Genomic DNA, 22,392 nt, shown 5'->3' with positions numbered 1-22,392 from the left:
TTGTTAATTCATTGGATTGTTTAGTTAAATATCAACTTTGTTATACATAGACTATATTAATTTTATCAAAGTTAGCAATCTGTGCAATTATAATAAGGATTACCGAACGAGGCCGTACCGCCTGGTTCGAGCCGAATTGAGCCGACCCGATCTCTGACCAGCTCGGTTCGGGCATAGAAACCGGTTTCGGCCCCTATGGGGTGAGAACCACAGTAATTTTGGCCGAAATCGATCGGTACAAGAGGGAATCAGACGAAACTGAACGGTTCTATCCGATTCGGCCAGGACTCAGTGCGACCGGTCAGTTTGCCCCGAGTCTGGTTAATTTTGCCACAGCGCGCGTTATGGCTTTTTTAATCAAGAGTGCTTATAATCCGGCACACGTTCCTTATGTGTTGAGCATACAAGATTATAACGCCGCTAGGTTAGAGAGACGGGTTGATTTGCCTCCTTACTATACGGATGATCTGGATATCTATGAGAGACATCGTCACTCGATACGATTTTAAATATCCGAGAGTACTTTAAAAGTATGTAACTGATTGTATCTTGATTTGAAGATATTTTATGTTATTTATTTTATGATATGTATCATTTTAAAGAAATAAAATGCATCATTTAGCTTAAATCAAGATTATAGAAACATTCAAAAAAAAATCAAATTATACTTAAATATATAGAAAAAGTTTGAAAAGAGAGAGAACACCTAAAAAATTTAAAAATAGGGGCCAAGAATTGTCAAACCGGGCCAACCGGTTCGATACTGATTCGGTTCGGTCTGAACTGGTACCGAACCGGACCGAGTGCTGATCGGTACAGTACCCGGTACCGGTTCGGCAATCCTTGACATAAAGAGTTTCAATGCATGCATAATCAAATATGTGATTTAGGTGAAAATATCTAGAGTTTACATTTTATTTTCTTTCAAAGACATACTCTTAAATGAAAATTAGTTTGGAAAAAAAAAAAAGAAGATTACATTCTAAACTTAATAATGGAGAATACATACACAGGTTGAACACCAATATGCACTTGTGTTTCAGATGCGTGATTTGCGTATTAGCCCTTGAATTATCTTGAATTCTTGCTATAAAACCAAGGTATTTTAGTTAAAAAAAATGCCGCTTTAAAACCAAGGAATTGTAATAAATGACACATATATGGATCTTCTTTTTGGTTGCTTATTTTCGTTTTTATTCTCCTATTTTGCCAATCATATCTTTTCCTTCCCTTTTTCATCTTTAATCTTTATTAAACTGGATTGTGAATAAGTATTTAGTTTGGGATAATACCAATATGAATTGATTAATCCACTCCAATCAACCTAAGTAATTTCAGAGTTGCAGTATTTGTTTCTCTTTTGGTGAGCATTTATAGGCATAGTCATAAGTTTGTTACTTGGGAATCATTCATCTAGAAGGGAAAATTTGGTAAGTAGCTTGTGTTGCATTAGAAATAGTATGGGTCGGTGATCAAGGCTGACCTGCTTCAGAACTGACTTTGGGCTTTAAGTATGTATGGAAGAGATTGTAAGATAACTTGTTTACACCTACAGTCTAGCTGACTGCTTACTGGTGGGGAAATCGACTTACAATCTTTTCACATAGCATGCAGTGAATTTTTGGGATACATACAGATGCAGATGGTATTGGTTTATTGGCTCTTTGCTTTGCTCAATGCTCAGTCTTCATTCCATTGCATTAAACAGATCTTGCAGCATTTGTGATTACTCTGTGTACCTACTTTGTTTCTTTTTATGGCTTATATGCAGTTTAATGGGTAAACTATCTTCCTATGCATCTATCACTTGGTCTTCTGAGTTCACTTTTTCGTTGAACACTTTTTCATGGCATGCTGGTAGCGAAGTTTGAAAGTTTGGTTTCAATTTCTGTAGTTTTAATTGTGGTTTGGGCAATGTCAGCCAAAAATGATTTAAAAAAGTAGAGCAATTGAGGAAAGTAAAAAATCTAGTAAAAATGTATAAATAGGTGTTTTTCCAATCCCGAATTACTTCTGCCTATTGGAGTTTTGGTCTGGCATCATTATAAAGTATGTTTATTGTTCGAGGCGTTTAAGTATATCATTTGATGGTTTCTTGTTGGAATGCATCTATGGGATGCATAATGTTTAGAAAATAGCAGTTTAATTGTGGAACTAATAATCTTTTTTTTTTACATATTAGAGTGTTATTTCAATTATTGTAAATGGCAGTTTAACATGTATTAATCTAGTGACCACTAAGTTTAATCTCTAGGATAGCCGGGCCTATATTCAAAGTTGGCTTCTCTAATTTTCTTAGCAACCTAGTTTTCCAATGCTTTCAAATGTTCATCAAATTTGCAAAGTTTGATTTTTTTTTTCTTAGGAAAATGCTTTTGGAATAGAAAACAAAATGCTATCATAATTGCCCCTATATAAAATAGATTTGGCCTTTGGGCAACTTTGGGCCGAACCTACAAAACTGACTCCAGTCTGAAATCATTTTTGGATGAAAGTAAAAACTTATGATTTTGATTATAGAGAAAAGGCAGAAATTCAAAGTATGAGTTTTTGGTAATTGCTAGTGGTATTGATATCTAGTGATTCCTTATCCAATCTATGCTAGACACATCTGCTGACATGGTGAAGTACTCCAAACAATACTCTGAGATGTGAAAAGCATGTATGAAGGAAGATTTGTTAATAGTTATATCATGCAAGGTTCGTTGCGTAGCCTGTACTGATCGGTTGGCAGTATGGTTCGGTATGCCCCCGTGCCGTTCTGTGCTGGGCCTGTATCGACATAACAAAGAGGAAGAGGGAGGGAGAACGGGAGAGAGGAAAAGAGAGAGAGAGAGAGGAGGAGGAGGAAGGGAGAGGGAGAGGGAGAGGGAGGGAGGGATGGCGGTTAGAGGCTTTCGGAGGGCGTTGGAGGGGCGCAAAGGGCTAGAGCAGGGGCTCTGCCCTTTGGACCCTTGCCCCTCCAGCGCCCTCTGGAGGCCTCTACCAGCACTCCCTCTCCATCTCCTTTCCTCCCCCCATCTCTGTCTTTTTCTCTTTTTTTCTCTCCTTCACCTGCCGGTTTACTGTTTTGAATGCCAGAACTATCTCGGTCTAGTGTCGGCATGGCTCGGTACTCCCCGAACCAGACGATTCTGCATTCCTTGATATCATATATAGTTGCTTTTGTTTCTGTTTGGTCTCTATTGGTACAAATGGCTCTTCTCAGCAATAATCATCAAATTTTATTGCTTTTGCCAATCTTGAAATTTTTTTCCATAATCTTTTTCCTGTGTTTATTGACTGTTGCTAATTATTTTATAGAGAACCTTTGTTGGTTCTTGGCCACATATTTATGCCCCTAGAATCTCGCCTTTGCTTTTGATCCTGTCTAGATATCTTCTAGTTTGGTTTGTCTACCTTATGGTGTATGAAGTCATTCTAACTCTTGATTCATGTGCATCCAATTATATAACATATGATGCATTTGATTTGACTCTCTATTTGTCAATTTCTTACATGCCACTCCAACATTATTGGTTTATTTTTTGTTTCCTCTTATTTTTCATGTTTACAAGCTATCAATGAATTTTGAGCTAGCTTATAGGTCATCCTTGCATAGTGTTACTTGATTCTTGTTCTTGTTCCGTGCATTGTCATTCTTGTAACAATCCAAGACCTCACCCAAAATGGCTAGCCGAAAGGTATTATTTGGGTTGCTTAATCCTGTATAAGAACCCAAGATCTATCCAGCGAATAACCAATGTGGGACTAAACACACGCTTGCACGGGTCCTCATATACTCCTTCCGTTCAAACTCTGACGTCCTCGTCAGGCTAAGCGTTCAAATCCATTCAAATCTAATTACAAACACTACGATCAGCCCGTGGTCAGCCCGAATGGATCTGTACTACAGTGTCCCCTAGTTCATATAGGTTATGGGCTGAATCCGCTATGATACCATTGGTAACAACTCAAGACCTCACCCAAAATAGCTAGCCGGAAGGTATTATTTGGGTTTCTTGATCCTGTATAAGTATCCAAGATCTACCCAGTGAATAATCGATATAGAACTAAACACACACCTGCACGGGTCCTCATAATTCTTCATGGAGGTAATTGGGGCTAACTATTGGCTTTGTGATCTTTTCTAGATGGGTAATTTTCACCCATCACCTAATGTTTCCTCTTTGGAAGTCACCTCTTCACTATCTTCTTCCTTTCTCAGTAAAAGAGTTCAGGAGACCTAACCTGCTTCAATTATCTCTTTCGTTTCATCTCCAACATCATGAATCTTGTTCTATTGCCCTCTTCCATGCCACTGCAGAATGATCCCTAATGGGATTTAATTTGGTCTAACTGTTAAACTCAGGAAGCTCTCTAGATGGGTATTCTTCACCTTTCTTCCATGCTTCCTTTGTGAAATGATCTCTTCATTATCTTCTCCCTTGGACATTCAACGCCTGACTTAGTCTATACCTTGGAATTTGGTTCATTCACCCTGTGTGTTGATTCTGCACTGATTTCATTGATTTAGCAATCCTTGAAGTTTTGACTTCCTCAAGTAACTGGGATATAAATACATTGATTTTTGAATGATTTATCCTGTTTTATATGGGCATATCTCATATATTTATGTCTTTGGTACTTCATACTCACCTTTTTAAAGTCATCATAATCCTCCTTGCACTTTGGAAATGAGGCATGCATCTGGTTTCCATTTCGATCATGTCTCCTTTGGCACTTTATTTCAGATCATTTGTCTTCATGCTTATCAAAATGGTGCTATTGAGTGCTAAAACTATTTGATTTTGGAGGCAATCCACATTTCTTGGTCTATGAAATTCGTTGCTCTAATATGCAGTGAACTTTAGGGCCTCTTTGGCTGCCTGCATAACTGTTTTTTTTTTTTTTGCTAAAAGCGGGTTTTCATACAAAACGTGTACGAATACACCCAATAAAGTCAAAAAATACTAACTCACGGAGAGCCAGAGGCAGCTCCCCCTCCCCCACCCACAGGGTGTATCCTGAATGATGAGCCGCAAAGGCAGCCACCCAGTCGGCTGCCCCATTGGCTTCTCGAAATACATGCTTGGCCTGAATGGCCATCCCAACCCCACACATCATCCCTATGTCCCGAACCAAGGGGTGGTCTGAGCCCTCACCCCTCAGCCCCTTCTGAATCCAGCTGATGACTGTGGCTGAGTCGCCCTCCAAAACAATCGAGCCAGCCTGCAAAGCCTGCCTCGCATATCGAAGACCGGCCCAGGCAGCTCGTAACTCTGCCCCGGGGACCGACGTGCCGAACAGCTGACAGCCCCCTGCTGCCACGACTCTGGAGTGCGGGTCCCGTATCACAAAGCCCGCACCACCTCGCGCGCCTCCATCCAAAACCGATCCATCGAAATTGACCTTGAGGAAACTCGGGGGTGGGGGTTTCCAGGTAAGAACACCATCTGAGAAGCTGCCGAAACAGAAAGAGAACCCCAGGTGTCCCGAGCTATCAGAGGTCCATCTGAAGAGGATCTGATCTCCAATGCCTGTACGCGCGCTAGCTCCACCACGAACCTCGGTGACACCCTGCGCTCACCGAGGGTACGAGCGTTCCTTGCCAGCCAGATCTGATGTGCTGTGCAAGTCGCTCGAATAGCCTCCTGACATGTCCGAGGGCGGACCAACCACTGCTGCATCGTCTGTAAAAACTGAGGCCTCCCATGCCAAACCTCCTGCGGGAACCCTGCCCACTGCCATGCCGACCTCGCCCACGTACACTGGAAAAGCACGTGGTCAACCGACTCCTCCATACTGCATGTCCCGCACTCCGCAGGGATCTCACATCCTCGCCTACTCAGCGCTGCTCTCGTCGGGAGACGGTCCCACGCCACCTTCCATAGGAAGAGTGCAGCCCTCGGGTGAAGCCCTGACCTCCAGATCCAAGTGTAGTCCGGCCCTGGCTCATGCTCCTGCTGGATAACACCGGCGAGATCTCCCAGTCGGACCCTGGATCGGCAGGAAGTGCCCCAAACCCTAACATCAGGCCCCCCATAGCCTGGCACCGGAAGAGACCGGATCCTCTCAGCTAGATGTCCCCCGAACAGCTGACGTAACCTGGCATCATCCCATGCTGACTCTCCTGGGGCCAGAAGATCAAAAACCCGCAGTCCCTCCGCCGCCGCAGCATCAATCATGGTCGGCCAGCACCTCAGTGGGACAGTGTCCACCCATGGGTCCGCAGTCACATCAATACTCCGCCCATCGCCTACTATCCACCTGGTATTTGCCGACACCGTCGGCACATACCTCCCAATCTCACGCCACATGAAGGAGACTCGCCGCCCACTCCATGCCACCTCTGAGCCGTCACGCCCATATCTGGCAGCCATCACCTGACTCCACAGCCCGTGTGGCTCTAGCAGGAACCGAGCTGCATGCCGAGCAATGAAGGCCTCGCGACGCCCCAGCAGGGACTGCACTCCGAGACCGCCCTCGCTGGTAGGCCGGCATACGTGCTCCCAGGCTACCAGATGCACCCCGCGGCCTCCGCCATATGACCCCCACAGGAAGCACCGCAACAGTCGCTCAATCCTCAGTAAGGTCGTCTTCGGAACCACAGTGTTGGCCATGAGATAAACTGGCATGGACCCCAACACTGATCTGATCAAAGTCAGTCTCCCCATCATAGATAGGGAAACTGCTCTCCATCCCTCCAACCTGCTCTCCACCCGCTGCACCAAGCTGGAACACTCTGCCACTCGTAATCTGCGGCCTGTGATGGGAACTCCCAGGTAGGTCAATGTCTCCTCCTGCTCAGGAATCTGCAAAATCTCACGAATCTCCTGTCTGACCCTGCTCTCCGTACTCGGACTGAAGCGGACGGCTGACTTTTGGAAGTTGACTCTCTGGCCCGACGCCATACAGTAATCTGCTACCACCCTACGAAGGACCCGTGCATCAGAAACCCGCGCCCTGGCCAAAAGAAGACAATCGTCAGCGAAGAGTAAGTGGGAAAGAGGACTAGCCCCCGGGGCGGGAACATAGGCCTCCAGCTCCCTACGGGCACACACCCTCTGCAAATCACGAGACAAAATATCAGCACAAAGAATAAACAAGTAAGGAGATAAAGGGCATCCCTGACGCAGCCCCATAGTAGACTCAAAGAAAGGGGAAGGTGTGCCATTGACCAAAATCGAAAACTTTGGCCCCTGACACACCCCAGCACCCAGTCGATCCACTGCCTATGGAATCCGTACGCCTCCAGTGTCTGCTGAAGAAATCTCCATCTGATCCTGTCATAAGCTCTCTCCATATCCAGTTTAATAGCCATCAGGCTATGTCGCTTCGATGCTCGCTGAAGGTCCCACATCATCTCCTGAGCCAGCAGAACATTATGGGAAATGTTTCTGCCAGCTATAAACGCCCCCTGCTCCTGACTGATGATGCCAGGCAGAAGGGGCTTCATCCTCCGAACCATAATTCTGGCCACTACCTTATACAAGGTAGTGCACAAGCTAATGGGTCTGAAGTGGCAGGGCTCGGCCGCCTCCTGACGCTTCGGAATGAACGTGATGAAGGTAGCCTTCCAATCCCCTGGCATCACCGCCTGGGAGAAGAAGCACTGAATGGCCTCAACCACCGCTGTCTGAATAATACCCCAATATCGTCGAAAGAAGAACGGGGGAAACCCATCTGGTCCCGGAGCCTTGTCTGGAGCCAAAGCCCAGACTGCCTCCTGTACCTCCTGTGCCGACACCGGTCGGACCAGGGCTGCGTTCTCATCATCCTCGATCCTCACATCCACCCGCGGAGGGACGGGGTTACTGTCGTCGGACTCCTCCTCCTCCGTCCATCTGGTGCGGAAGAAATCCAACAAGATCTGACGAATGGAGGGCTCACCTTCCACCCGATGTCCCGACATATCTCGCAGCGAGTGAATCGTGCTCCGCTGCCTCCGAATAATCGTAGTCCGGTGGAAGAAACTAGTATTGCGGTCACCCTCACGCACCCACTGGACTCGAGATTTCTGACGCCAGAAGATCTCGTGCTGTCGTAGAAGGGAGTGGTGAGTCGCTAGAAGCCCCCGAAGGTCACCCATATCGCTCGTCGAAAGCGTGCCTTCCAAATCTTCTTTCGACTGCAACTCAGAGATCGCGGTCTCAACCCCCTCCACTCTCCGGAAGATATCGCCCACAACCTCGCGGTTCCATCGCCGGAGACGCCTCTTGGCCAACTCTAGTTTGCGCGACACCCGGTGCATAGCGTCTCCACGCACCGGGAGGCGCCATGCATCACGTACAATATCCCAGGACTGGGGGTACGATAGCCAAACCTTCTCAAAGCGGAAGGGGCTATGATGCCTGGGTCCCAGTGATGTAGAAATCAGCAGGGGGCAGTGGTCCGAGGCGATCCGAGGTAAGTGAGTAACCCTGCAGGTAGGAAAGAGAAGAAACCAGTCTGGGGACGCAAAGGCCCTGTCCAGACGCTCCCAAACCCTAGCACTGCCAAGCTGATTATTGCACCAAGTAAACTGAGGTCCTGAGTAACCTAAGTCCACCAGGCCCGTGCGTGACACAAAATCGCGGAACTCCCTCCTGTCCACTCTATCCGTGAAGGCTGCCCCTCCCCTCTTGTCACCCGAACTCAGGATGCAATTGAAGTCACCAACAACAACTGTCGGGACACCCTGGACAGTGAGACTAGCAATCTCCTGCCAGAGGACTCTCCTGACCCTGTGATTCGTGCTCGCATACACCCCACACAAAACCCACGGAGGAGCATCAGGTGCCGATACAACCATAACTACCTGTTGAGAGCAGTTATGGAAGACATCAAAAGTCGCCACCCCACGCCTCCACAGGAGCAAGATACCTCCCGACAACACCTGGGACTCGACTGCGTATGTCTCCCAGTCCCTCCCCAGACGCCGTCTCAGACGTGCAAGCCCCTCACCAGATAGCCGGGTCTCACTAAGGACGCAGATCTCTGGGCAATGAATTTGCACTAACCGTTTGAAAGAAGACATGAAGGACGGCTTGGCTGCCCCCCTACAATTCCAAGCTAGGATCCTCATGGATCACAGTCCACATAGTCGGCCTCAGACCCATCCTCCCCCTGGTACGCGGGGCCAGCCTCAGGTACGATGCCTGGGCCCATCCCCTGCTCATCAGAAGTGGACTGCATGACTGCCGCCCTGATACGCTGCACAGTAGTCATGTGGTCCGTACCCTCTCCTGGTCTCGGTGGCGCGGCCTGACACCCCTCCGGAAAAGGCCTGAGGTGATCCCTGGCCCTACTCCCACTAGAGGAGGCTTCCCCCTGCTCACCCGCAACCAGGGGCAGAGGGCCAAACCGGAAGACTCCATCGGGGCCAATACCACCCTGCACATCCCATGGCTGTACCTCACTCAGGGGGCATGGCCACCGTGCTCTCCTCGAGAGGGGGGGCTATACCGAAATGGCCCAGCAGACTCCTCGCCCAGGCCCTGCACCGCGAGTACGGCACAACTCCCCGGGCCCGAAGCTGGCTGGGCCTTTGTGCCAGCAACAGCTTGGCCCAAGGATGCAACCGCGGGCTGGGCCGGAAGGCCCACCACCCGCGGCTCCACAGCAGACCGCGCGGCCTGCTGGCCGCGCGTAACGTCGCGCGGGCCCAGCAGAACCTGGGCCCCCGCGACCACAGGACCGGGCGGTGCGTCCCCGGGTCTGGACGCGCCGATGGCGCGCGGCGCGCCAACGGCGTCAACCGCGCCGAGCTCACGGCCCCCATCCTGGGCCGCCCCCACCGGCCCACGGCCCCGGCCCCGGCGCCCGGCCCTATGGGCCCGGGTGCGCTGGGCTGGCCCGTGCTGTTGGCCCCGGCCCACAACGGTGAGGGCCAGTTGGGCCCCCTGCCGAGGTTCCCCAGCTGGGCCAAGGCCCGCCAGCGGCCTCGGCCGCTTCTGGGTTTGGACTCGGGCCGCAACCGCCCGGCTGGACGCCGGATCGGCCCGACTCGGGCCTTCGCCGAGAGACAGACTCGGCCCCGGGTCCCCCGACTCGGACAGGAGATCGTCCGAGTCAGCTTGGAGGGGGCCGAAGGAGAGCGCCGGGAGCCCATCCCCCTCAACGGCGAGCGGAGACCGGCGGCGTGCCACCTTCGCTGGCTTTTGCCAACCGTCGGTGTCCGCCGGGGACACTGGCGTAGTTGGGCGAGCCACCGGGGGCGGCGGCCGAGTCGAAGACGAACCGGGCCCCGAGTGCGGCTCGCTCGTCTTCCCCGGCCGCGGCGGCAGGGTCTCCCGATGGGGTCTCTGCCGTGACGCCATCATCCAGGGACCATAGATAGGTCCCTGCGCCTCCTCCCCACCGCCCGAAGACGGTTGAGCAGGCCCACCCCCCTGGTTCGCCTCCGTCGGGGACGAACCCGAAGCCCCAGTAGCGCAAGGGGTCGCCGGAAAGCGGCAAATCCCTGCCTGGTGACCCATTCGCCCGCACCGGGAGCACAGGGCCGAGACACTTTCGAAGACGAAAGGCTGCCATCGCACTTTCGTCTTCCCCTGGATCAGCACTCCAGGTAGCAGAGGCTTGGTAGTGTCGACCACCACCTTCACCCGGGCGAATCCCATCGCCTGGCGTTGCTCCGTGACGCTGTCCACGGCGACCGGCCGGCCCGCCCGAGCGGCAATATGGAATATGGTCGACGTAGACCAGTATTCCGGCGGCAGACGGGGCAAGCGGAGCCACACGGTGGCCGTCTGCACAGCCTCCTCCCCTGGTTCGAAGTCTGGAACCCATGGGGTCATGGCGAGCAGTTGCCCGGCCACCACCCACGGGCCGTCGCTCAACGCCCCGGTCCCGGTCCTCCGTCGACCGGAACCTCAGGGCCAGGTAGCCGTCCGCAAGCGGGACGGCCACCACCTCCTTCAAATTTGAGCGGGCGGCGACATCTTTCGCCACCCACTCGGCTGGGACGCGGCGGCCGAAACTACGGGCCACCGCCGCCCGCCCTTCCCACTCGAGCCGAGCCGCCGCAATCGATTCCTCCGGAGGAGTTAAGACCTCCGGGAAACAGCGGCTCAGCCGCTCCACCTCCGCAGCCGTGGGCCACTGAGTCACCCACGGCCCCGGCCTCGTCCAAGCGTTAGGGCCCTTACCTTTTCCTCTCGCCGGTCCTTCCGATGTCGTCCCCGCCGGTTGCTTCCCCTTCGGATCCATCGGGAGCCCTGCAAGGAAGAGGAGAGTGAGTAGTAGCAGCCCAGGGATCGCCGAGGTGTTCGTGTCGTTCGCCCCGCCGCCCGAAGACCTTGGGTGGCCGGCCTCCCGCGACACCAGAGAACCCCCGTCGCCTAGCACACCGCCGAGGGGTTCTCCGGTTTCTCCTCAGAGCCGAGCAGTCGAGCAGTCGTGTCGCTCGCCCCACCGCCCGAAGACCTGAGGTGGCTGGCCTCCCGCAACACCGGGGAGACCCCGTCGCCTAGCACACCGCCGGGAGGTGCTCCGGCGGGATACTAGCCGTTGTGAACGTCGGTAACCTGTCAACGGCGGGATACTAGCCGTTGGCGCTTTCTCAGAGTTTCTCAGAGTTTCGGGTGGTCTTTGACCTCCCTTAAAATCCAAAAACTTTTTGCCTGCATAACTGTTCACTATGTAAACCCAGTATAGGCTGGCAATGAGAAAAGTAATATCAGTTGCAAAGAAGAATGTCCTGCTTAGAGAAGCCTGGGGTTGCGTTATACTGAAGAAATACCGATGGCGGATCAATGTAAAAGTGACTTCCAGCATCCCGATAGGCTTTGTGCATTCTATTTTTCATCAATCATAGAAATTATTAAATTAAATAGTTTAAAGATGTTTATGCATTGATTTAAAATAGTTAATATTAATTATGTTTGAACATGAATAAAATTGCAGATCCTAGCATGTAGATTGGAAGTCTTTTTTGTAGGCCAGTATACCTTTCCACACCAATTCGTGGCGAGTTTTAGCATGTGCGCCATCATGAATCTGTAATCGTAGCTATCAATCATGCACATACTCTTCTATTAGTTTGTAAACTTTATTTAGTAACTTGAATCCTTTAGAAATCTACATCAATGTTATCTTTTTTGTATAAATCTGAATGTGGATTAATGGATTATCAATCCTCAATTATGTCATCAAAAGATTTGGTGTTTTGACAACTAGAAGTTTGCCAACTGCAGAGAGGATTCAACCGGCATACCTCACATACTTGAACACAGTGTGTTCTGTGGATCCAGGAAGTACCCTTTGAAAGATCCCTTTGTTGAATTACTGAAAGGTAGCTTGCATACTTTTCTAAATGCATTCACCTCTCCGGATAGGACTTGTTATCCAGTTGCTTCAACAAATGTAAAGGTAAATATGTAAAATTTTTAGGCATTGCTTCACTATTCTGCAATGTGCCCATATTAGTCTTCCTAAAAAATACGATTCCCAATTCTTCAGGATTTCTACAATTTGGTTGATGTATATTTAGATGCTGTCTTCTTTCCTAAATGTATCGAGGATTTCCAAACATTTCAACAGGAGGGTTGGCATTATGAGCTTAACAACCCTGCTGAAGATATATCCTTCAAAGGTAGCCTATCAGACCACATTATTTCCGTCCGTAATGAATAAGGTCTCTTTCATTTTTAGGCAATTTTCCAATCTTCTACGAAATGTAATGCAAAAAGCTTTCCTACCAAGCCATCTCCGTAATCTTCTACAATGGATTTTGTTTAGTTTCCGTACCTTGGATGGTTTAGGCAAGTTAACTAATTATTCACCCTTTGTACGTGGTATGTAATTCCAGGAGTCGTCTTTAATGAGATGAAAGGAATATACTCTCAGCCCGATAGAATACTGGGTCGGGTTTCTCGACAGGCAAGTTCCTTGCTTTATGTTCTCTACATGATCTTATGAACTTATATGATCGTTGTTATTGATTTTTGGTAGTTGTCTTATGCCACATCCATAAGCATTGTAGTATACTGATGTTCTTTGAAACCATCCTTTTTCAATTCACTTCTTTTATGGTTAACCTATTAGACATTCTTCATTAAATGGGAGAGTTGTGTTTCAATTTTTAAATGTACTACACTTGTGAATGGTGTCCAGTAATGTTACGTTCGTATGCTTCAGCTATACACAGAAACAAAGTGCTCATGATCCAATACTTCAGAGGATTGGAAACCTTCATGCTTTATGATTGATTTCTAAACCCATTGTCAGCTAATGTTCGTCTGGTGGGTAGGCTCAACTGTTTACCACTTTAGTTGTTTTACAATACAGCTCCTACTTTTACTGAACCTTCTGACCAAGGGCTAGCAAGTTCCTTTCTTAAGAAAGTAACTTGAATTTGATATTGGTGAGATAAAGACTTCTAGCAGGGTCTTATAATGCTTTGCAAAAGAATCAAGTAATAGATTAATGCATACAAATGTTTTTTTTTTTCTTCGGAAAAGCGGTTAACAGAGTTCTCCAGGTTGATCATTTATGCGCAATTTTGATTTTTATGACTAGGATGAGGTATTGGTAGTGTAATTATGAACCCCTATTCCCCAAATAGATATAGGTAGAGAAAATCCTTGTGAATATTGGTTTCTCTAATTTTTTGCTTTCACTTACGTTTGAAAGTTGATCTGATATATAAGCAATGCTTGAACGATGGACTGGAAGTTGCGGATATTTTTGTCAATCCATTGAATCATGAGCTGAACTCAATAAGAAGCATTTCTCCCATCTGGGGTAGCCCTATATGTGAACAGATCTATCTCAGTGTTTTAGATCAGAAAATCTTAAAGCTGTCATTATCAGGAAATGCACGATGGAAGAGGTAATGACCAAGCAACAGACTCCAAGTGGTAAATGCAGATTTATACATATTATGTCCAATATACCAAACAATAGAAGCAAACCTATTTATCTTCTTCATTGTGCATTATTAACAACAACATAGTAAGTAGATGCAGCCTGATATTCCCTGACTCATTTTTGACCTTAGCTTAGATGAATCGAAAAATGATAATCTGGTTGTCTATTCAGATGATAAATCGGTCTACTTCAAATTGCATTAGCCATTGTTGATGACAGATTAAAGTGCACATGACTCGACATCTTTCTGCCAGTAGATAGAGTTAGTGCAAGCAAACACAAATATTAGCTGTAAACTCCAAAAATGTTGTACCCTTTAACTGAAGGATGACAAATGTAGTGGTTGTGCAGAATTTACTATCCATATTGGTTTAATAACAAGTAAAATAAGGTCTGGGAATCATGATTGTTTTTAAGGCTGTTAATAATACATCCAATTGCTGTCCTGGTTCAGTTGTAACTGTTTGTTCATGAGTTGTTCCTTAACCTTCAGCTAGATATATATGTGTAGCATTGGTCCCTTTGTTAGCCAAGAATTCAGACCTTTGAAATTTATCTATTAAGATAGTCTTCATGTCAAATAAAAAGAAACAACCACAGGCTTGTGTTTCAAATACAAGGTGTCACGTCCCGAATCTGGATCATAACACGGTCGTACTATTGCAACCTTATGCGTACAATAATACGAAGCCACTTAAAATTTCATAAAAAAAATGAACAGTTTTTTATTTACAAATGTCATAACAAGTTTCATCGGAATGGAACGGTACAGAGCTTCTAAAATTTTAACATTTGATATTCAATTTTCCCAAACCCTGAAGTACGTCGAGCTCCTTGCTTTTAGCAATCTTAATTATCTGAAAAAAATAGATAAAGTGGCATGAACTATACGGCTCAGTAAGTAACCATGCACAATGTTATTAGATTAAGCATAATGTATTTCATGCCCATGCATTAATTTAAGAAATTAACAATTATAACAAAGTAAGCATTTCATATAACATATATTCAAATCAGTCATAAACAATGGATGCCCAATAATGCAAGTTCATAATTATGAATATGTATTATATAAAATTCTTGCCATTATTCATGCTTTGAAATCCGTACTCTCAGATGGGGAGTGCAGCTATGGTCACTATTATATTCGTGACAGGGCCGTAATCTTTGCCAACTATTATTCTCCGTTGGCAGGATCTACACCAAACTATTATACTCGCTGGCCAGGGCCGTAATCTTTGCCAACTATTATTCTCCGTTGGCAGGGTCTACACCAAGGGCCGTACATAGCAATATGAGAGTTCATAAATCATTCATACTTTTCATAAATCATACTTCATAATTAAAATGAAAATGAATAATGGCATCATATTGTATAAAATTCATGATCATGCTGCAAATATCATTTTTCATGCATCTTTCTACATCATCATAAATCATGTGTACACAATATATAGTAATCATGAAGAATGTTATTTATCCAAAATTATGCAACACTTGTTACACATGCTTGATCTTAATTTTAAGAAACATAGCAGTAATATACAATTTCATATTTAATTAATTTCATGTATTTGAAAACGATAAGGTTGTGTCTGGGTCGCTTACTTTAATTTGCTCACAAAGTCCTAGGTTCAGACGACAATTCTCCAATACCTAGCAATATCATCAAATTATTTGTTACTTGCACATTCAATTTCTATTATTTACACTCTTTTCTTAATTGAAATCATTTACAGCCTATCCATAGGACTCATTTTCATTTTCAGGCCCATAGCCTGATTCAATTTTTGGTTCAAGCCCATGGCCCAATTCAGTTTTTGGTTCATGTTGAATCCAATTTCTGGTTCAGGCTTGATCCAATTCCTGGATCAGGTCTGATTCAACTTCTGGTTCAGATCTGATTCAATTCCTGATTCAAACCTGATTCAACCCCTGGTTCAGGTCTATTCCAACTTCTGGTTTAGGTCTGACCCAATTTCTAGTTCAAGTCTCATCAAATTTCTAGTTCATGTCTGACTCAATTTCTGGTTCAGGCCTGATTCAACTTTTGGTTCAGGTTTGACCCAATTTCTGGTTCAGGTCTAATCAAATTTCTGGTTCAGGCCTGACCCAAATTTCTGGTTCAGGTCTCATAACATTTCTGGTTCAGGTCTGACCCAATTTCTAGTTCAGGCCCATTTATAGGGTAAATTTTTTTTTCGGCCTAGTAACATAAACAATGGGTTTACAATTAGGCCTGTGGCCCAATTACATATTAGAAATGGCACTGCCTATATTTTGTTCTAATCTAAAAAGCCCTACTTAGTTTCAATTAATTTTAGAAAGGATCTTGGCTCGGCCCATATAGTCTATATTCAATTGAACCCTTCCATTAGAGTTTGGACCCCTCAGGCCCAAGTTAATTTTGGGTTTTGGGACATTTGACTTGGACCAAACCCAGCCTGGCCTCAGGCCTTTAAAGTCCAAGTCATTTGAAGCCTACTCCGGAATCAAACCCATTTCAAGCCCACAATATTTTTTTCTTTTCTTTTTCTTTTATTCTTTCTTTTCTTTTCTTCTTCTCTTTTCTTCCTTTCTTCTCTTTTTCTTCTTCTTCTTCTTTTTTCTTTTTTTTTTGCTAAGATGGGTGGATCATACTTGACGAGTACGGATGCACCCAATAAAATCAAAAAAATAAAATACATCGGAGTGCCAAGGGCAACTCTCCATCTCCAGCCCATAGGGTACTACCGGAGTGACTAGCTACATAAGCAACCACTAGCTAGTTCGCAGCCCCATTAGATTCATGAAAAACATGCTTGGCCTGAAAGCCCCCTCCATCCCTCACCATTGCTCAGATATCTCAGAGCAAGGGGTGGTGTCACGACCCCCGCCCCGTTCCCGGCGAGCCGCCGCGACGGTCTTAGGGTGCGGGTAGGCATAAGGCCACCAGCCACCGCGTAGAATCCTACTACCTATCAATCATCAATAAATCTTGAAAAATTTGGCATGATGCATGCACAAAATGATCACCTTTCCTATAGTGACCTGTCAGGATTATTTCAATACATACAACAACACTACCTGTCAGAGCAGCAATCACATAATCTATCACATAATGAACCTGGACAATATATATCAATACATTATCTCAGGCATATAACTGATCTGCACACATATATATATACCTGCTTCCCAATTCATCCATGGTCAAACCCATATCCACAACAGGATCTATGACTGTAACTATGCACTATATACAATAGAAGGTTTGTAATACACCAAAAAGTATAAACCTCTATCTACATTATACTATACTATACTATGGAGCGGCACAGCTAGCAGGCAATCTCTAACCCTGCTCTTCTCTATACAATACCTGCCCTGCAATCAAAAACACCAAACTGGGGAGTGAGTATATAAATACTCAGTGAGTGGAGTAGAGAGTACTATGCACATGAGACCAGATATAATCATGGATCGAGGTGAAATCTCAAGATCAATAACAAGATGAACATGATCTCAATATAGAGAATATGGAGTAAGTCATCAATATCACCACAATCAATATCAACTCATCTGAAGCATATATGGAATAATCAAGTCAACATATATGCTACTCATGAATATGCTCAACAGGTCATAGTACTGAATCATATAAATCAGGTGTCAATAGGCTGAATCATCAACAAGACAGCTATCGGGAGGTGGGTTTTACGCCCCAGGCGAACCAGCAACAACTCCATACTGCCATATGCATACATAGAATATGACACCACACCAATATGTAAATCACCACTAGACAGCTGTCGGGAGGTGGGTTTTACGCCCCAGGCGAACCAGCAACAACCCCCTACTGTCACATGCATATGCAGGATAAGACACCATATCGATAATGTAATTGCTAGACAGCTGTCGGGAGGTGGGTTTTACGCCCCAGGCGAACCAGCAACAACTCCCCACTGTCACATGCATATGCAGGATAAGACACCACACTGATCATATAAATGCTGGCCAGTATCCAGAACAGAAATCCATCTCACATCTATATACTAAACGGCACCTCGCGGGAATTCTACATCCGCGGAAAGCCATACTGCACCTCGCGGGGTCTTACTATGCCCGGCGGCAAGCAGAATATAAGTCGTAGGACCGGCCGATCCTACGCCTAGGGCCGTGTCCCCCCCTAGGAAGGGACTGGGCTCCGCCCACCCAGAAGGCTACTATGTGCATAAAGGCCGATGTTCAACCCCATCGACTATAGGTGTCCTGCAGATACTGCCAAGCCATGCATAAATGCCATAATGCACCCTCCCAATACTCTACTAAAAAGGAGCATAATCAAGACTACCACTCACAAATCTTTGAAATAGAGGAAATAAAATCAATTTACAAAAGAAATCATTTCACAATTCGGAATCAATTTGATTACTCATCAACCCCTCGTAATTCCTCTCAATGTTCCCTCAAATGCATGTACAGAATAATCAAGCATAGAGAATCAAGATTATAGAGGAATCTACTACAACAATTAATCAATAAGCTTAGGTGGAATCAAGTCACACTTGGCAACATTCATGAAAATGAATTAAGGATGCTCATGGTGCAAAGTACATGACTCCCACTCACCTGTCAATCCGGCACAGCCCTGATACGCCTCCAAAAATCTACAGCAGGCAGTGGGGAACTTCTTCCTCTTGTTCCCTAGCTTCTTGCCCAACTGTGACATGCATTTACAATACATTTAGTCTTGTATCAAGGGCCATAATCTACGTGCCAATTATAATATAGGAAACTTTAATTGATTCAACTCCCCCATTCCCTAAATCTTTTCTTTTCTTTCTCTTTTTCTTTTTAATTAATTAACTCACCATTTATGTGTATTAGGGACTCCCTTGCATGAGTACAAGGTCCCTTTTAGCTTGATCTAGGCTTAATACTCTATTATAGCATGAAATCCCTTATTTTCCACCCGGATGAACAGTAATCCGGACTGACAATGGGTTACTTCATCCCGGTTTTGATCCACTTTCAGGACTCCAAATTTGATGAAATTTTTACCTAACATTCTACACTCATAGAGGATTCCAGAATAGTAATATGCATCACTATCGGAGCCGTTTGACCCCCAAAATAATTCGCCGAAGTTGGGACTTCGACACAGTTTTTCCGTAATGCCGGAAAAATTTGTCGAAATCCGATTGTTCCTCTTTTAACCACCTCTACAACCCTTATCTGACCCCTCTAGACTACATCCACCCTTTGTATAGCCTAATATCATCAAAAGACTAGATAGGGATGGATATTTACCTTTTTCTTTTTGGAAATCGAGGTCCTTGCGTAGAGGAGAAGGAGATCTACACTTTTCCCTTCAGCTGGAAGTGCAATCGGGATCCCCTTTCTCCTCGAATTCCCTTCCTCTTCTTCTTTTTCTTCTTCTTCTTCTTCTTCTTCTCTTTTTCTTTCTCTGTGTGTCGTCTGAGAACCCTCCCCCTCTCCTCTCTGTTTCACTCCCGTGAGCGAGCTCAAACCCTCCATTTAAATCACATCAAGATACTATTCACCCTTTCTTTAATATTATTAAATTTCCATTTTGCCCCTAACACTTCAACATATCTACTGTTATGCCATTAACTTTTGATTCATTTCCAATTTTACCCTTACCACTTCAACGTATCTACAACTATGCCATTATCTTTTGATTCCTTCCAATTTTACCCCTAATATCAATTTTAAAGGACTATTCTATCCCTTGTTATATAAAAAAAATTTTGGGGTTATTACAGGTGGACACAACCATTACCTCTAGGGCTCCCCCGGATCCAACTGATGACCGTGGCCGAGTCCCTCTTTAGGACAATGGAACTGGCCCTTAAAACATACCGGGCGTGACGAAGGCCCGCCCACGCGGCCCTCAGCTCCGCACCCGAAACCGATATATTGAAGAGTTGACTGCCTCTGCAGCCACGACCTTGGCAGATAGGTCTCGAATAACAAAACTCGCGTCGCCCCTCGTACCTCCATCCAAGACAGACACATCGAATTGACCTTGAGGAAACTTGGGGATGGGGGCTCTCAGGTGAAAAACACCGTATGGGATACTATTGAAGCAAAATAGGAACCCTAGATGTCCCGAGCTGTCAAGGTTCCTTCATCAGGTATGATGTGACTGAGCTCCGCCGCCTGCACACGGGCACTCTCCACCACAAATCTCGGCGACGTACTGCGCTCGCCAAAGGTTCGAGCGTTCCTAGCCAGCCAGATCTGGTAGGACGTACAAATCGCTCGAGCCGCCTCCTAGCGAAGCAGTGGGGACTCCGAATATCGGCGCATTGCCTGTAAGAACTGGTCCCTCCGGCCTCACACGGGATCCCTACCAGTCGCCAAGTCGTCCTAGCCCATGTGCACTGAAATAAGGCATGGTCCACCGTCTCGTCCACACCACAGTCCTCACATACCGGGGGAATCCTTAGTCCTCGTCCATTAAGTACTGCTCTCGTCGGAAGACGGTCTCAGACCACCTTCCAGAGAAATAGTGCTACCGTCAGATGGAGTCCCAAGCACCAAATCTAGGAGCAGTCTGGCCCAGGCTCTGCCGCCGGAGAATGCGGGAGAGGTCGCCCACCCTAACGCTGGTCCTAGTAGAGGTGCTCCAAGCTCGCACGTCTGGACCTGCACACCTAGGTAACGAGAGGGAACGGACCCTCTCAGCCAGATGCCCCCCGAAAAGCTGGACCAGCCTAGACTCGTCCCATGCAGCCCCTCGGGGCTAGGGAGATCACAAACCCGCAGGCCCTCTGCCGCCTCAACACTAACCAAAATCGGCCAATGCCGCAAGGGGAGGGCATCTACCCACGGGTCTCCAGCCACATCAATACTGCGTCCATCGCCTATCAGCCATCTAGGGTGCATCAACGCAGTAAGCAGATACCTCGCAATCTCTCGCCACAGAAATAAACATCTCTGCCCTCGTGCCAGTGCCTCAGGGCCACCCGTCCATAGCGGGCTACCATGGTCCGGCTCCAGAACCTCTGCGGCTCCAAAAGAAGCCGGACTGCATGTCAGGCCCTGAGAGGTAATGGTTGCATCCACCCCTTTCTTCTTCTTCCTTTTCTTTTTCTTTTCTTCTCTCCAGGAACTTCTCCCGACTCCACTTTTCCTTCCCCCTTTCTTCTCCCGCGAAGGGAGGAGGGCGAGCTCGGGAGGGGCCGGGCCACGGCCGGCGGCGTCCGCGGCCGAGCCCGCGGCACCCTCGGCCACGCCTGCGGCCTGCGCCCGTGGCCGGTCCTGCGGCCTGCACCCGCGGGCCGAGCCGAGGCCGGCGGCTCCCGCGACGGCCGTGGCCGCTCTCCTCGACGCCGGCGACACTCGCGGCCTCACACGGGTGAGTCCCTTCTTCCCTCTCTTCTTCTTTCTTTCTTTCTTTCTTTCTTTCTTTCCTTTTTTCCTTCTTTCTTCTTTCTTCTTCTTTTCTTTCCGTCTCCCTTCTTCCCTTCACCGAGGCCCTCTGCCCCACCAAAGAGAAAGGAGGGGACGAGACTCCGGCCTGACTGCTGCCCCGCCCGAGAGCCGGCAGCAGCTGCGGCCGAGAGCCGTGGAGTCCCTTCGCTGTTTCATTTCGGAAACAGGGGAGTGGAAAGCAGAAAAAATAACATGATCAGGGGCTTACCTAGCTCTGGGGAAGCTGCGAGTACCATCTTCGGCGACATCGACGTGGGTTCAGGAAGCCCTAACCCTGAGGGAAGAAGGGGAAAGAGAAACCGTGAGGGGAGGGGGGGTCCCGAACTGGTGAGCTTTCGGGTTTTTTTATATTTTTTTATATAGGCGGTCTTCGAATTGGTCGTGGCCCGTTCACCTCCGCGATGCTTGCGGCAGTTGTGCGGGATCCGCGACAACTGCCGCGGAGTTGCCGCGGCGTCTCCGCCCTCGTAACGCCTGAGCAGTGGATCGCGATCGCGATCCTCTGTTCTATATATATATATATATATTTTGGGCCTTGGGCTGAGGTCGGCTAGGGCCGGCTTGAGCCTTTTTTTTTTTTTGAGCCTGTTCTCACACGAGGAGCTAAACTTACCTCTACTTTTAGTGCAGGTTTGCAATAATCCAAAGAAAAGCTGAAATTACATAGAGGTTCATCATCAATTGATATTCCATAGGCTTATTTTTCTTAGATTTCATTAATTTCTGCATGAATTATCTTCACAATGACATTATCTTAGATCTTCTTTTAGGCATTATAAACTGTCAAAGCAACTTCCACTTCTTCCTGAGCGCACACCAATATTTCTAGCTGGTATTTTTGCACTTCTTTTAAGAATGTGTTTCTCTTATCTTGGAGATGTTGTTTTAATTCTTACTTATAAGAATGAAAAAGAGCGGAAGAGAACCTATATTGTTTTCCATGTTAACTCCTGCTGTATTTTGTACTACCTTGCTGTGTAGTTTCTTTGTTCTTCCACATATAAGGTATGCTTGCTTTTTGCTGTTAAATTGCATGTCTTATATAAACTGTTGAGCTGAAGAAAGACAATTTAAGAATAAGTTATTCCAGTTTGAGCATGCTTATCTTTTCGAGTAATT

At 46.8% G+C, this 22,392-nt stretch overlaps 1 protein-coding gene and 1 long non-coding RNA gene across 6 annotated transcripts in view; one reads left to right on the top strand and one right to left on the bottom strand.

The window, feature by feature from the left end:
* LOC103712534 (presequence protease 1, chloroplastic/mitochondrial-like) overlaps positions 1–22,392 on the top strand; it is a 115,942-nt gene that overhangs the window by 57,396 nt on the left and 36,154 nt on the right. For 4 of the 5 annotated variants that reach the window (XM_039134183.1, XM_039134180.1, XM_039134182.1 and 1 more), the window contains exons 3-5: positions 12,156–12,330; positions 12,421–12,553; positions 12,770–12,840. In XM_039134183.1, coding sequence (XP_038990111.1) covers positions 12,156–12,330; positions 12,421–12,553; positions 12,770–12,840 — 379 coding nt within the window. Of the gene's footprint in view, positions 1–12,155; positions 12,331–12,420; positions 12,554–12,769; positions 12,841–20,875; positions 21,197–22,392 lie in introns of those variants that run through there. The other variant, XM_039134184.1, reaches the window with a different exon arrangement.
* Positions 14,436–21,757, bottom strand: LOC120113267. The gene is made up of 2 exons (XR_005515120.1): positions 21,482–21,757; positions 14,436–14,687 (listed from the first exon to the last, which is right to left on the bottom strand). It is a non-coding gene; the product is annotated as an uncharacterized LOC120113267 (long non-coding RNA).

Source organism: Phoenix dactylifera, chromosome 15 (assembly GCF_009389715.1).
Source record: "Phoenix dactylifera cultivar Barhee BC4 chromosome 15, palm_55x_up_171113_PBpolish2nd_filt_p, whole genome shotgun sequence".
Lineage (NCBI taxonomy): Eukaryota > Viridiplantae > Streptophyta > Magnoliopsida > Arecales > Arecaceae > Phoenix > Phoenix dactylifera.
This window is presented reverse-complemented; position numbering and strand designations above follow the sequence as displayed.